The sequence below is a fragment of the Leucoraja erinacea genome, chromosome 24 (assembly GCF_028641065.1).
Source record: "Leucoraja erinacea ecotype New England chromosome 24, Leri_hhj_1, whole genome shotgun sequence".
Classification (NCBI taxonomy): Eukaryota; Metazoa; Chordata; class Chondrichthyes; order Rajiformes; family Rajidae; genus Leucoraja; species Leucoraja erinaceus.
Window position 1 is genome coordinate 12,321,447 of NC_073400.1, and position 14,998 is coordinate 12,336,444.

At 44.2% G+C, this 14,998-nt stretch overlaps 1 protein-coding gene across 1 annotated transcript in view; it reads right to left on the minus strand.

Annotated features, from left to right (window-relative positions):
- LOC129708650 (neuron navigator 1-like) overlaps positions 1-14,998 on the minus strand; it is a 512,158-nt gene that overhangs the window by 137,151 nt on the left and 360,009 nt on the right. Inside the window, exon 10 of the mRNA XM_055654539.1 lies at positions 13,315-13,609. Coding sequence (XP_055510514.1) covers positions 13,315-13,609 — 295 coding nt within the window. The remainder of the gene's footprint in view (positions 1-13,314; positions 13,610-14,998) is intronic.

Genomic DNA, 14,998 nt, shown 5'->3' on the forward strand with positions numbered 1-14,998 from the left:
CCCACATTTCACTCCTGCCATCGGTGAGAAGATTATAGGAGCCTGAAAACTGTAACGTCCAGGTTCAGGAGCAGCTTCTTCCCGACAGCCATCAAGCTAATCAACATTATTTTTCTCGTTTATTATATTGTTTACAGAATACTATGTTTACATATTCTGTTGTGCTACTGCAAGTAAGAATATCATTGTTCTGCCTGGGACATATGACAATAAGACACTCTTGCTTTGACTCCTAATCCACCTATATTGCTATTCTCAGGAAGTTATGAACTTGCATCCCTAGGTCCCTCCATCTATAATCTCTGGTTTAAAGGTTCCTGCCTTTAACTCTATATCCTGCCAGGCCAAATCACTGGATGGATTTAAGAGAGAGTTAGATAGAGCTCTAGGGGCTGGTGGAATCAAGGGATATGGGGAGAAGGCAGGCATGGGGACGATCAGCCATGATCACAATGAATGGCGGTGCAATGGCCAAATGGTCTCCTCCTGCACCTATTTTCTATGCGTCTATGTTTCTATTAGACAACCAAAAATGGATTACCTCAACACTCTCCTGGGTTACATTTCATCGGCCACCACTCCACCCAACTTCCCAGCTGACCCATGTGCATCTGTATCCTGAGGAAACTATCTTCATTACTGCAACTCCATCGGTCCTTGCGGCTTCATCTCACTGACTTAACAGACTGTCGACATTCTCAGCCAATGCAAAAATAACAAACTGCTTACGGAACTCAGTGGGTCAGCAGAGCCAGGTTCCAACATCTCTAGCCTCTTTTGTCGACATTCTCATCAAAGTTATATACAGCAAATTCTTATAATAACAGATTTCTATGTAGCGGATTTTGGTTACAGTGGAGCGAAGCTGCCTTTGCACCGCGCCCCCACTTCTGCTGGTGACCCAACGAGCTGGCTCCGGTTGTGGGAATGGAGAGAGTGACCCCTTTGACCTCCCACCCCATCCTTTTTCTCCAGAGATTCTGCCTGATCCACTAAGTTGCTCCAGCACTTTGTGTCTGTCTCTATTCTCCATGTTCCAGTGCTATGTTTGGTCTGAAGAAGGGTCTCAACCCGAAACATCACCCATTCCTTCTCTCCACAGATGCTGCCTGTCCCGCAGAGTTACTGCAACATTTTGTGTGTATCTTCAGTTTAAACCAGCATCTGCAGTTCCTTCTTACATTATGTTGCTGCGTCAGAATTTCATTGTTCCGTTTAGGGACTAATGACATTAAAACACTCTCGACTCAAATGCTGACACCAAGTATTCTTTCGGGACATTCCCCGATGAAACCATTCACCGTTCCTTTGAAAAATACAAAGTGAATATCGTATTTTGCAAAATTGAATCCAAAATATCATACAGTAATAATTAGTTCTCTGCCTTATAAATCCAGGACTTGCATGCATGTAGGGTCAACAAACCGGAGCACCCGGTTATCCCTGATTGAAAAAACATTCCCTTGATATGGTGGGATTTGTATGTTGTACTCCCCGTCTAAAAAGACAGCTCCACTGAGATCGATACAACTGATAGAAGTGAGGTGTTGCATTTTAGAAAGTCGAGGAGTGCAGCTACATAGTTCCTTGAAAGTGTCATCACAGACTAGTTTGGGTGGTCAAAAAAGGCTTTTGGCATATTGGCCTTCTTCAGTCAGAGTATTGCGAATAGAAGTTGGGAGGTGATGTTCCAGTTCTACAAGGCATTGGTGAGGCTGAATTTAGAGTATCCTGTTCAGTTCTGGGCACCATGTTACAGGAAAGATATTGTCAAGTTGGAAAAGGTACAGAGAAGATTTACGAGGATGTTACCGGGACTCGAGGGTCTGAGCTATAGGGAGAAGTTGAGCAGGATCCCTGGAGCGCAGGAGGATGAGGGGTGATTTTATGGAGGTGTATAAGATCATGAGAGGAACTGATCGGGTAGATGCACAGAGTCTCTTGTCCAGAGTAGGTGAATCGAGGACCAGAGGACAGGTTTAACGTGAAGGGGGAAAGATTTAATAGGAATCTGAGGGGTAAATTTTTCACACAAAGGGTGGTGAGTGTATGGAACGAGCTGCCAGAAGAGGTTGTGGAAGCAGAAACTATTGCAACATTTAAGAAACTATTCGACAGGTACCTGGATAGGACAGGTTTGGAGGGATATGGGCCAAACACAGGCAGGTTGGACTAGTGTAGTCTAATGTTCCAGCTGCTACAATCAGGCAAACGCCTCCGTTGCCATGCGGTGAGAACGGAGAGGTTGAGAAGGAGTTTCTTCCCAGAGGCCATTCGGACTGTAAACGCCTATTTCACCAGGGACTAACTCTACTGAACGTTTTTCCTTCCATTATTTATTATGTAATAGAATATGTGTGTTATGATTGTGTTTATAGTTTGTTTGGTTGTTGGTTGTTTGTCTTTTTGCACAAATGTCCGCGAGCATTGCCACTTTCATTTCACTACACATCTCGTATGTGTATGTGACAAATAAACTTGACTTGACTTGACTTGACTTGTAGATGGGACATGTTGGTCGGTGTGGGTAAGGAGCCTGTTTCCACACTACATGACTTTATGACTATAAATAGTGACAGCTGTGCATCGTACATGTTCAGCACATAGTTGGGAACTATTTCCTATCCACCAATCTCCTAAAGATGGAAATTTTGATTCCACACATTTCAACCATGACACTGTGATGGAAACAGGAGGTTTGCTTTCGTATGTTTTTCAAACTTGGAAAAAAAATGTGCTTTTGTTTATTAGTTTATGAAGTGCAGTGTGCAAATGATTTCATCCTCACATGGAACCATATGTTCTGGTTCCTAATGACTTCATGGATTTCATTCCTCCAAGTTTTCCTGCTCCCATTGAGGTTAAAACAATGTGTGTTTGTCAACCCTTTAATCAGCTGTTTGAGGATCTGGGCGCAGCTGTTGCTCTGATCTGGGATTTCAACATAAAATGAACAATGGCCAGCTTTCCAATCTTATGCTGGTCTCATTCATCTCAGGGAAAGTGAAAATATGGGTCAAAATTGATTGATTGATAGATAGATCGATAGATATTCATTGTCACATGAGCCTGGCACAGTGGCATTCTTTGTTTTGCATACAATACACAAAGCATACTAAGAATCGTCGGGTATCATGACAAGGTTACAAATGTATTTAATATGGACCAGATGGTCCCTGTTCCTTCACTTTCTCCCCCCTCCCCCACCCATGCCGTGGTTCTTGGTGGCCCCCTGCTCTCCGGATTCCTCTCGGCTGTGGAGAGGTCAAGGGTTGAGAGATGGCACAGAGCAGATCCCTGCCCTCCCTCCAGGCTAGAAGAGATGGAGAGACAGCCATACAGCACGGAAACTGGCCTTTCAGCCCAACCTCCCCACGCCCACAATGATGCCCCATCTACACTAGTCCCACCTGCCAGTGTTTGGCTAGTACCCCTCTGAACCTATCCTGTTCAAATGTCTTTTAAATTACCTCTCCTATCGCCCAAACTTTACCCAGCCCACCCTGACTCCCCGAGCTCACTCATCATGCATAGCTGTGTGTTTGTAAATATCTCCAACTCAACACTGGCTACTGCCGGTGATTCTGAACAAAACCATCAGTGGTGAGCTTTATACTTAGCAGCAAATCCGAGACTTTAAAAAAAAAAGGATATAATGGATTGGAAATACTACATCTATCGGTCCATTCACTATTTTCACTATGAGATAAGTTTCAATGAGGTCCCCCATCTTCCGTTTAAACTCCAGCGAGTACTGGTCCAGTGCATTCAAACGCTCATCATATGATAACCCACTCATTCCTGGGATCATCCTTGTGAACCTCCTCTCCAACGGCAGCATATCCTTCCTCAGATACACTCACGATACACCAAATACAGTCTGACCAGCGCTTTATAATGCCTCAGCTTTACTTCTGAATGTCAAAGCTTTCAGATAGTCATCCCGGGACAGGGCTTCCTCAGTGGGCATTCTCAACCCTATAACACACCTCCTATACACTCACGACTGTGTGACCAAATTCTGCTCTCACTCCATTTATCAGTTTGCAGATGACAACACCATAGTGGGCTAGATCTCGAACAATGTCGAAATGCAATACAAGAAGGCGATAGAGAGCTTAGTAACATGGTATCAAGCCAACCACTTCTCCCTCAATGCCAGCAAAATGAAAGAGCTGGTCGTCGACTTCAGGAAGCAACGTGGAGTACACGCCCCAGTCTGCGTTGATGGTGCAGAATGAAAATGTTTGAGAGTTTCAAGTTCCTTGGCGTAAACATCACCAACTCTGGACACTCTCCAATGGCAGCATATCCTTCCTCAGGTCCAGGTCTAACCACATTGACAGTGTGGCAAAGAAAGCACAACAATGCCTCTACTTCCTCAAAAGACAAAGGAAATTTGACAAGTCATGAATAAGTCTTACCAACGTCTACAGGTGCACTGTGAAATGCATCCTAACAGTGTGCATCACAATTTGGTTTGACAACTGATTTACACAAGACTGCAGGAGATTACAGAGAATTGCGTAGAGCAGCCTCCCTCCCATTGACTCCATCTACATTTCATGCTGCCTCGAGCAAGTCACCAACATAATTAAGGACCACTCACACAATAGACATTCTTGTGTTTCCTCTCCTGTTGAGCAAAAGATGCGAAAGCTGGAAAGCATCTACTACCAAATTCAGGAACAGCTTCTTCCCTGCTGCTAACAGACTATTGAATGGACCTCAAAGAAAGGCATGGAACAGTAAAGCACAGGAACGGGCTGTACTTTTGCCCTCTAGCGTTGGACATTTCCACTCTAGTAAAAAGGTTCTCACTGTCTACCCTCTTTCTATGCCTGAGCTAAAGATGTATTCCCAATCTCCCAATCTACCTTGTTGCTGCCCTTGCACCTTGGCTATCTGCACTTTCTCAGCAGCTGTAACACTAGATTCTGCACTCCATTTCTTTCCTGTTTTTGCAGGACCGGTTGCACTCATATATGATCTGATTGTGCTCATGTATGATTAAGAAGGAACTGCAGATGCTGGAAAATCGAAGGTAGACATAAATGCTGGAGAAACTCAGCCGGTGAGGCAGCATCCATGGAGCGAAGGAAATAGGCAACCCGAAACGTTGCCGCCTATTTCCTTCGCTCCATAGATGCTGCCTCAACCGCTGAGTTTCTCCAGCATTTTTGTCTACCTACTCATGTATGGTATGATTTGGCTGGACAGCATGGGGAGCAAAGTTTGACACTGTACCCCGGTGGATGTGACAATATTAAACCAATGCCAATACCAAGCTACTGCAGGTCCTGCCACGTACATACCTTGTCATTGGAGACAATGATACATTGGACCTCCATTTCTGGACAAGGTGTTGATGGTGCAGGAACGGGGTACTGATTGGGGATGATCAGCCATGATCACATTGAATGGCGGTGCTGGCTCGAAGGGCCGAATGTCCTGCTCCTGCACCTATTGTCTATTGTGATGGAAACTTCAGATGCTTGAGCTGAACATAGCCAGTTACACTTATCCTGCAGTCAATGTTAGACAAAATGCTGGAGAAACTCAGTGGGATAGGCAGCAACTCTGGATAGAAGGAATGGGTGATGTTTTGGGTCGAGACCCTTCTTAAGATACACTGAAGAAGTCTGAATTACTGCAGCATTTTGTGTCTATTTTTGGTGTAAACCAGCACCTGCAGTTCCTTCCTACATATTTCATATGCATACAATCTTCTCAGAATAATGCATATATAAATTAACAATTGCAATACTGTTCATGCATTTACAAAATTAGAAACAGAATATGTTGGCAGCACTATATATAGATTTAAATACAGATTATTTTATTTAATGAAAATGGTTTTAGTCAGTTAGAGCAGCGCGATGGTGCAGCGGTATAGTTGCTGCCTTACAGCGCAATCCTGACTATGGATGCTGTATGTATGGAGTTTGTACATTTTTCCTGTAATAACGTGGGTTTCCTCCGGGTGCTCCGGTTTCTTCCCACACTTAAAAGATCTACAGGTTTGCAAGTTAATTGGCTCTGGTAAAAATTGTAAATTGTCCCATGTGAAGTATGGTGCTATTGTGCGAGGTGATCGCTGGTCCGCACAAACATTGTGGGCCAAAGGGCCTGTTTCTGCACTGTATCTCTAAAGTCTACAGTAAAGTCTAAAGTCTAAAAAGACACAAAGTGCTGGAGCAACCTAATGGGTCAGGTAGCATCCCCAGAGAACATGGACAAGTGATATTTCAGATTGGGACCCTTCTTCAGACTGATTGTAGGGGGAGCAGGGGGAGCAAAGAAAGCCAAAAAAACAGAAGAGGCAGGACAAAGTGTGTCAGGTAATAGCTGAACACGGGCAAGGGGGGATTGTTTGATGGGCAGATAGTTCAGTTGAGTTTATTGTCAATGTTACGAGGTACAGTGAAAAGCTTTTTGCTGCATGCTAACCAGTCAGCAAAAAGACTATACATGAATACAATCAAGTCATCCAAAGTGTACAGATACAAGATAAAGGAAATAACATCCCTTTAGTTGGACGAAGGCCAGAGATGAAAAAAAAGTGTGAGACAAAAGGATTGAAGATTCGCAAATAGTGAAGCCAGAGGAAAGAATGTAAGAATGTAGGTGGAATGTGAAGGCGGGGTGGGGGTGGTGGGATTTGGGGAATTAGGTGCGAGTCCTAGTGGGACACACGGGAGTGTTGGTGAATCATAGTCAGAGAGTTGTACAGCACAGAAACAGGCTTCTTGGCCCAACTTGTCCGTGCGTTGTCTTTCTTTGCTCCGATTCAGCCTATTGCTTCAGACTGAGATGTGCAGGATAAAGAGCTATTTATAGAACCTGAATTTCTGCGGCTTTGTTCAGTGTTCATTCGAAGGAGATGCCAGCATCAACACTGCGATAGGATGCTCCTGTTTCATGCAATTAACACACTTTTTAAATATTCTGCCCGGCTCGTTTGCAGGTTTTATTAGCGAGAGAGAATAACAGAATTCTCCTCCGTGGAATTAATTTGTGCGTTACGGTGAGACCAATCACATTCATCAAGGCTAAAAAAATCAAACAAATGACATTAAATTGAATCGACACAGTGGATAGAAATTGACTGTGATGGCAAATCCACTGAGTTTTTCCATTTGACTTGCGCCAGGCATTAAAGTTAATGCACAGCCACCAGGAGGTCAATGCATTCTCAATGACAATCAAAGGTCAAATTTAGACGCACAATGATTTTACTTTGGTCTCCAAATGTCAGCAAAAAGCAAACCATCATATATCCTTGATATCATTTTTTATAATCACATTTTAATATTGGAGAAAGATCCACTACGAATTAAATTTGAATTTTAGACAGACAATTGATTTTTCATAAGAAAGAGTATGGTAAAATATCATAGTGAGAATAAAGAGCAAATGTGAAATAGATGTTTTGCTATTTTCACCGTTCGTATCACTTTGCTATCACCTCTTCCACAGCCAACAATGGGCCATTGTTTTCATGCCTCAAGTTCCCCTCTCCCCTGACTCTCAGTCTGAAGAAAGGTCTCGACCCAAAATGTCATCTATTCCTTCTCTCCAGAGATGCTGCCTGACCCGCTGAGTTACGCAAGCATTTTGTGTTTATCTTCGGTGAAATAGGTGTTGGTTGAGCCGTGATTGTTTAATCTGACACAGACATCTGATTAAATACCAGATAGACAGATAATAAATCTGGCGCACTTTCATCAGATTGAATGTGTCATTTAGCTATTTTTTCACTTTACAAAGACTAAGGGTGCAATTATTAAGCATGTTTCTCTACATACATCACTGCCATTTATACACATAATCTTTGCTGGAGAGGTGACAGAAAGTTCATGATTAGCAGAAGTGCAAATCTGATTAATCGTTCACTAAATTCAGAACTATTTCTCGCCTTCTCTCTCAGAACCCCCCTCCTGGTATAATCACGGTAAATATTGAAGACAGCACTTTAACCTTGGTGTCACTGAGCACCAGGGAATGAGTAACGGTCAGATCATAAGGTCATAAGGGATAGGAGTAGAATTAGGCCATTTGGCCCATCAAGTCTACTCCGCCATTCAATCATGGCTGATCTTACTTTCCATCCTAACCCCATTCTCCTGCATTCTCCCCATAACCTCTGACACCTGTAATAATCAAGAATCTATCTATCTCTGCCTTAAAAATATCCACTGATTTGGCCTCCACAGCCCTCTGTGGCAAATAATTCCACTGATTCACCACCTTCTGACTAAATAAATTTCCCCTCATCTCCTTCCAAAAAGGACATCCTTTAATTCTAAGGCTATGACTTCTAGTCCTAGACTACCACTGGTGGAAGCATCCTCTCCACATCCACTCTATCCAAGCCTTTCACTATTCACAGTATTTCACAATGGAGATGCACTCTCCATAATCTCCAAACTGTCAAGCTGGAAACTCAAAGTTAAATATTGCGGTGACCAAAATCACAGTCTTAAATCCTGTTATCGGATCTTCTCCTTTGCCATCAACACTACCCATCTTCCTTGGCGGTAGTCTGGGCACCACGGTGGAGCTGCTGCCTGACAGCACTTGCAGCGCCGGAGACCCAGGTTCGATCCTGACAAAGGGTACCGTCGGTATGGAGTTTGTAGGTTCTCCCTGTGACTGCTTTCCGGTTTCCAACCACACTCCAAATATGTGCAGGTTTGTAGGTTAATTGGCTCTGGGAAAAATTGTAAATTGTTCCTGGTGCGTAGGATGGTGTTCATGTACAAGGATCGCTGGTTGACGCAGACTCGGTGGGCCGTAGGGGCCTATTTCCGTGCTGTAACTCTAAATTAAATGAAACTAAATTCACCCATCATCCAGTGCTTCAAGATTGAAAACACATAACCACTGAGCCTTCTCTGCAAAGTCTCTGCAATCTAATCCAGATTTATAACTGTATATATCCACTACTTTGGGACTCTTGCACATCTAAAATTTAACTGTTCCTTCATTGCTGCTGTGTCTTCACTCTTTGTTTTATCTCTCTCCCTCTCTCCTCCTTTAAGACACTACTTAGAAGCTAGTTGTCAACCAAGAGCTTGGTCGGCTGCTTTAGTATCTCCTTTAGCGCCGAGGCACCAATTTTATTCGAAGCACCTCGATGAAAATGCAAAATAATGGAAGTTGTTGATGCAGCATTTTCACAACAGGAATCTTAATCCTTTATTTTATTCTGCTAACACTTTCAACTTTTCAAACATAATTTTTAACATAATTTCCTATTTGGTTGATGTTGCGAAGTCATTAAAGTATGAGTGACAGTGCTTTGGTGTAAAATAACATGACTAACTAAACTAAGATGTATGTGGATATGTTCCTTAGCTCTATGTGGAAGCAATTACTTAGAAGATTAATTTGGTATTTTTCTGTTGTAGGGGGCAGGGGGAGTGGGTTGAGAAATCTGCCCTCGATATTAATTTTCTGGCAGAAACAAATCAAACCTTATGAATATATATATATATATTAACTACATTTTCTTGAGCTTCTTAGTATTCACTTGTTACATACAGTAGAGGAATGAACAGAATAAATATCCCTGCAGGGAACTGTTCTTGAAGTCCACATGGAACTGTAGCCTCATCTTTGACCCTCACTATCTTCAAGCGAAGCTTCCTAAAGGGAATATTAATTGGTGATTTCATGTTTACATTTGAAAACCTAAGCAAACTATGTTTGGTATTATGATCAATTGTGGGGTAATATTCTATTTCAGCCCTGGTGGTTCCAGGTTGATTTAACAATTCCAAATATTATCTTAAATTGCTAATTCAGTATTACATTACTGTGTCATGTGCAGGTTATATTGTGATAACCAATACCTCTGGTCAATACAAGACATTGATCCGATGCAATGAGATCAATAACTGTGAAAATCAAGTTACAGTCATAGTCACAGCATGGAAACAGGCCCTTTGGCCCAACTTTCCCACACCAGCCAACATGCCCCATCTACACTAGTTCCACCTGCCCGCGCTTGGCCCATATGCCTCTAAACCTATCCGATCATGTATGCTGCATACATCATCTAAATTCATATTTATAATGCAGACATGACAGAATTAATCATTAATCTGCACTTCTAAATTTATCTTACAATATGTGAACAATCATTTTGTAAAGTGGATACATTTCAGGTTTGTCATTGTGCATTCATGGACTCATCATGATCTTTGACAATCGTGCACCAAAGGGTAGTGAGGTCGTGACTTGGCACGACACAGAGAGAATAGTTGGTGCATCCCATACCAACTGCAAATCCATTACGTTTATTGTTTTCAAGAAAGCTATTAGCAGTAAAGACATGACATAACAACATAAAAAACTGAGACAAAAGGAACTGCAGATGCTGGCTCATACCAAAGTGCTAGAGTAGCTCAACAGGTCAGGCAGCTTCTCTGGCAAGAAAGGATGGGTGATACCTTGAGGAAGGGTTTCGGCCCGAAACGTCACCTATTTCCTTCGCTCCATAGATGCTGCTGCACCTGCTGAGTTTCTCCAGCATTTTTGTGTACCTAAGGATGGGTGATATATTGGGTTGGGAGTATTGCGTTGTGGGGGGTGAGGGGTGGGGGAGGTGAAGAACTGGAGACGAGAAAAGACCAGGACCAAAAAGAGCCAGCCACACATAACCTCAGGTAGGCAGGTTGCATGGTAGGTCCATTGTTGGTAGACACAAAAAGCTGGTGTAACTCAGTGGGACAGGCAGCATCTCTGGAGAGAAGGCTCGACTCGAAACGTCACCCATTCCTTCTCTCCAGAGATGCTGCCTGTCCTGCTGAGTTACTGCAGCTTTTTGTGTCTATCTTCAGTTTAAACCAGCATCTGCAGTTCCTTTCTACACAGGTCTATTGTTGGCTCGGGGAAGTGTGATCTCAAGAGAAACAACGTGGAGAGCTATATATGATGGGATGGAACAATACAAGATGTGTGAAAGGAGGAAACATGGCACTGATGTGCACCATCACATTTGCTTTTATTTGGCTAGAACATACCTATCCCGAGGCACGGAAATCGCTGGCAAAACATGCGGGGGACACAATTTCTCGGCAGCTGCGCACATGCGCAAACACGCGAGGCTTCGGCCATGGGCTTAAGTCGGCTCGTTCATGGGGTCTTTCATCGGCCGGCGGGGGCTTCAACATCGGGAGCCTCGATGCAGCAGTTTGATTTTAAGCCGCGATGGGCGCTGAAAGGCCCTGCGAACGGGCCGATTCAGCCCTTAGAAAGCGGCTGATAAATTTCGGATAACAAAACATGGGGGGGGGATCGTCCTCCACCTCTCAAAGCAAGGGGGGGTACGTGTCCCCTCTGTACCCCCCAGGATTTCTGCCCCTGCCTATCCCCAGGGGTTGACTTGGCTGGGAGTTATAGAGGGAGGAGATGAACACTAGAAACACCTCATGTGGCACCGATTGGTCACTCAATTAACTCACAAAATTATCACAAACATTTTATGATTTTGTGAACGAGTTAAACTTGACTTGATAATTCAGATATCGTTATTCAATGAATCAAGAAAATTGTTGCAAATGTACAAATGTGAAACAGAGATCCACACCAGACGGCATTTAAAACCTAAAGTAAGCATGTCTGGAAATTAGACACTAAATGCTGGAGTAACACAGCTTGTCAGGCAGCATCACTGAAGAAAAGGAATAGGTGATGTTTTGGGTCGGAACCCTTCTTGGTCCTCACCATTAACAACTTCTCCTTCGACTTTCCCCACCTCCCCAGTCAAAGGTGTAGTCATGGGTACTTGCATTGGCCCCAGCAATGCCTGCAAACCACAGCTTCCCACCCAAATCACCCCCTCCTCGGCTGCTTTCCCCTACAACCGCAGGAGATGCAACACCTGTCTTTATACCTCCTCCCGTGACTCCATCCAGGGACCCCGACAATCCTACCAGGTGAGACAGAAGTTCACAAGCACCTCCTCTAACCTCTATTGCTACATCTGATGTTCCCGGTGTGGGCTCCTGTACATCGGCGAGACCAAGCATAGATCAGGAGACCATTTTATTGAACACTTACACTCGGTCCAGCAAGGCCCTACTGGATCTCGCAATTGCCATCCACATTAACTCCCCATCCCCTTCCCACACTGACCTCTCTGTCCTGGGCCTCCTCCATTGCCAGAGTGAGGCCACCCGCAAATTGGAGGAACAGCTCCTCGTATTTAGCATGGGTAGCTTACAACCCAGTAGTAATGGACATTGAATTCTCTAATATTAGGTAACTTCCACGAACACTCCCCTCACTCACCCCCCTTGCCCCCCATCAACTGGGAAATAATGTAGCTTGTGTTCTTTTGTGAGCTCTTTAGAGAGATCCCCTCTGTAGATGAGCAGGCCATGATTCAATGCTTTCAAACAGGAGAAAATACAAGTCCACTATGTTCTCTTGATGATGTGGAAACACTGCAAATGCTGGTTTCCCAAGGAAAGACACAAAATGCTGGCGTAACTCAGCGGGTCAGTCAGCATCCATGCAGAACACGGGTGGATCATCTGAACAGGTAGCGTCAGTCTGAAAAAGCGACCCGACCCAAAACGTCACCTATCCATGTTCCCCAGGAATGCTGCCTGACTCATTAAGTTACTCCAGCACTTTGTGTCTTTCTTTTCCTGATCCTTCATTTGGCGAAACATAATCCCGAATTAACATGCTAAAAACGGGTGAAATTCAGTTCCTGGGCTGCACACGTTTCTTTGCGAAGAAGCAGACTTCCTTGGAGAAAAATGAGAGCGCAATAAGTAAGCAAAGCTGGTCACATACAGTTCCTCTGTGAATAAACAGGGACTAGAGTGAAATATTTTCAGCATGGAGCCACGTCATTTTAAAGGTCACAGTGAACGGGAAATTGGAAATGCAAGGGAAAATACACCAGAAAATTATTTGATCTTTTGTCTAACTGTGGTCTGACACATCTGCTCAAAAGCCTTTCAGCACCAGAGACCCGAATTCGATCCTGATCACGGGTGCTGCCTGTACGGAGTTGGTACATTCTCCCTGCAACCACGAGGGTTTTCTCCGGGTGCTCAGGTTTCCTCCCAAACTACAAAGACGTGCAGGTTTGTAGGTTAGTTAGCTTTGGCTAGAATTGTAAATTGTCCCTTGTGTGTATGGTAGTGTTAGTGTACAGGGTGATCCATGGTCGGTGTGGACTCTGAGCCGAAGGGCCTGTTTCCGCACTATATCTCTAAACCAAACTAAACTAGAAGGCCTTTGTGTAAAATACGCATTCATGAAGCGGCATTTAGCTTTGTTAACACTCACCAGCTGGTTTCAGAGAGCCTGCTCCTGAACACGTCATTGGGGAAGTCACCCCCACAGGTGCTGCAGTCTTCTTTAGTGAACTCGTTTGCACGGAGGGCTGCAGTTTCTTGAGTTCTCCTTTCGTGGTCTCGTCAGCTGACTCGCTCCGAATCCGTCTCCACTTTGTGTTTTGATCCATCTTGAGGTTGCTGGCATCGTAGCCGCTCTCCGACTTCTTCTGCCCTTTGCCTTCAGAGCCACCGCACCAAGTCAGGCCGCTCTCAACCATAGACCGCTTCTCCGCGTCAGTCCGCAGCTGCAATTAAATCACACAGAGCTGGTGAACAACTGTTCTCCTGTAAAAATCCAAACACCGGCCATTATAGAGGAATATGATGAAAAAGGACCGAAAGAATTAACAGTGTGGGGAGGAACTGCAGATGCTGGTTCACACCAAAGATAGACGCAAAATGCTGGAGTAACCCAGCCATTCAGCAGCATTTCTGGAGAAAAGGAATGTGTGACATTTCGCGTCGAGACCCTTCTTTAGGCTGCTTCAATCTGAAGGAGGGTCTCGACCCGAAATGTCACCTATTCCTTTTCTTCAGAGATGTTGCCTGGCCCGCTGAGTTACTCCAGTATTTTGTGTCGATCTAAAGAATAAACAACTCACTCCCATCCCTTTCCACCTATATCCCTCTCTCTTGCTTTACTTCTCTTCTCTCCTTTTGCTCCCCTTTTGCGTTCTTTTCATCTCTATCCTTTGTCCACCCATCGATCACCTGTACTCACCTATCACTTGCCAGGCTTTGTTCCACCACCAATGCCTCCCCCCCTCCCCCCACACACACCTCTTTTCTAGCTGCCCCCCCCCCCCCCCCCCTCCATGACAATCAGTCTGAAGAATGCTGCCTGACCTGCTGATTTAACCCAGCATTTTGTGTTTTGTTAAAGAACTTACACGTTCAAATGCGAACAGAAATGCAGTATCTGATTTAATGTGCTAAATAATCTAGTGACATGATTCGAGGTTTATAACTGATCCAACTGGTAATACTGAGCCAGGTCATAGGGTGCAGAAAATAAACCTTTATTTTAACCAAATTTGGATTTTCAACTTTCCTCCACATAAGAGAGCCCAGACGATTGCCAGAGTAAGGCTACATGCAAACTAGAGGAACTGCACTTCATATTCCTTACACTGCAACGGTATAAACATTGAATTCTGCAATTGTAAGTAACAAACTTCCTTCCCCCTCTCTCTTTCCTTTGCCAACCCCCACATTCCCCACCCACACCCGAGAGCACCCTGTTTTTCCCACTATCCTGCATCTTCCCCTTCCTTTCTATCTCCTTCCCTGTCCCCTTCTTCCTGTATCCCTCCCTCTGGCTTTACATTTCACTCCACTCTTCTCCTTATCTGATGCGCTATGGTCTTCTTCCATCTCAAACGGAATCATTGTCACTTACTTCCACCTATGTGGCAATCAATCTCCTCTCACCTGTATCCACCTATTACTCGCCAGGCATTTTCCTGCCCCTCCTCTTTTCCACCTTTCTCCCCCTCTATCACAATCAGCCTGAAGAGGAGTCCAGACTCAAAACGTCGCCTATAGAAACATAGAAACATAGAAATTAGGTGCAGGAGTAGGCCATTCGGCCCTTCGAGCCTGCACCGCCATTCAATATGATCATGGCTGATCAT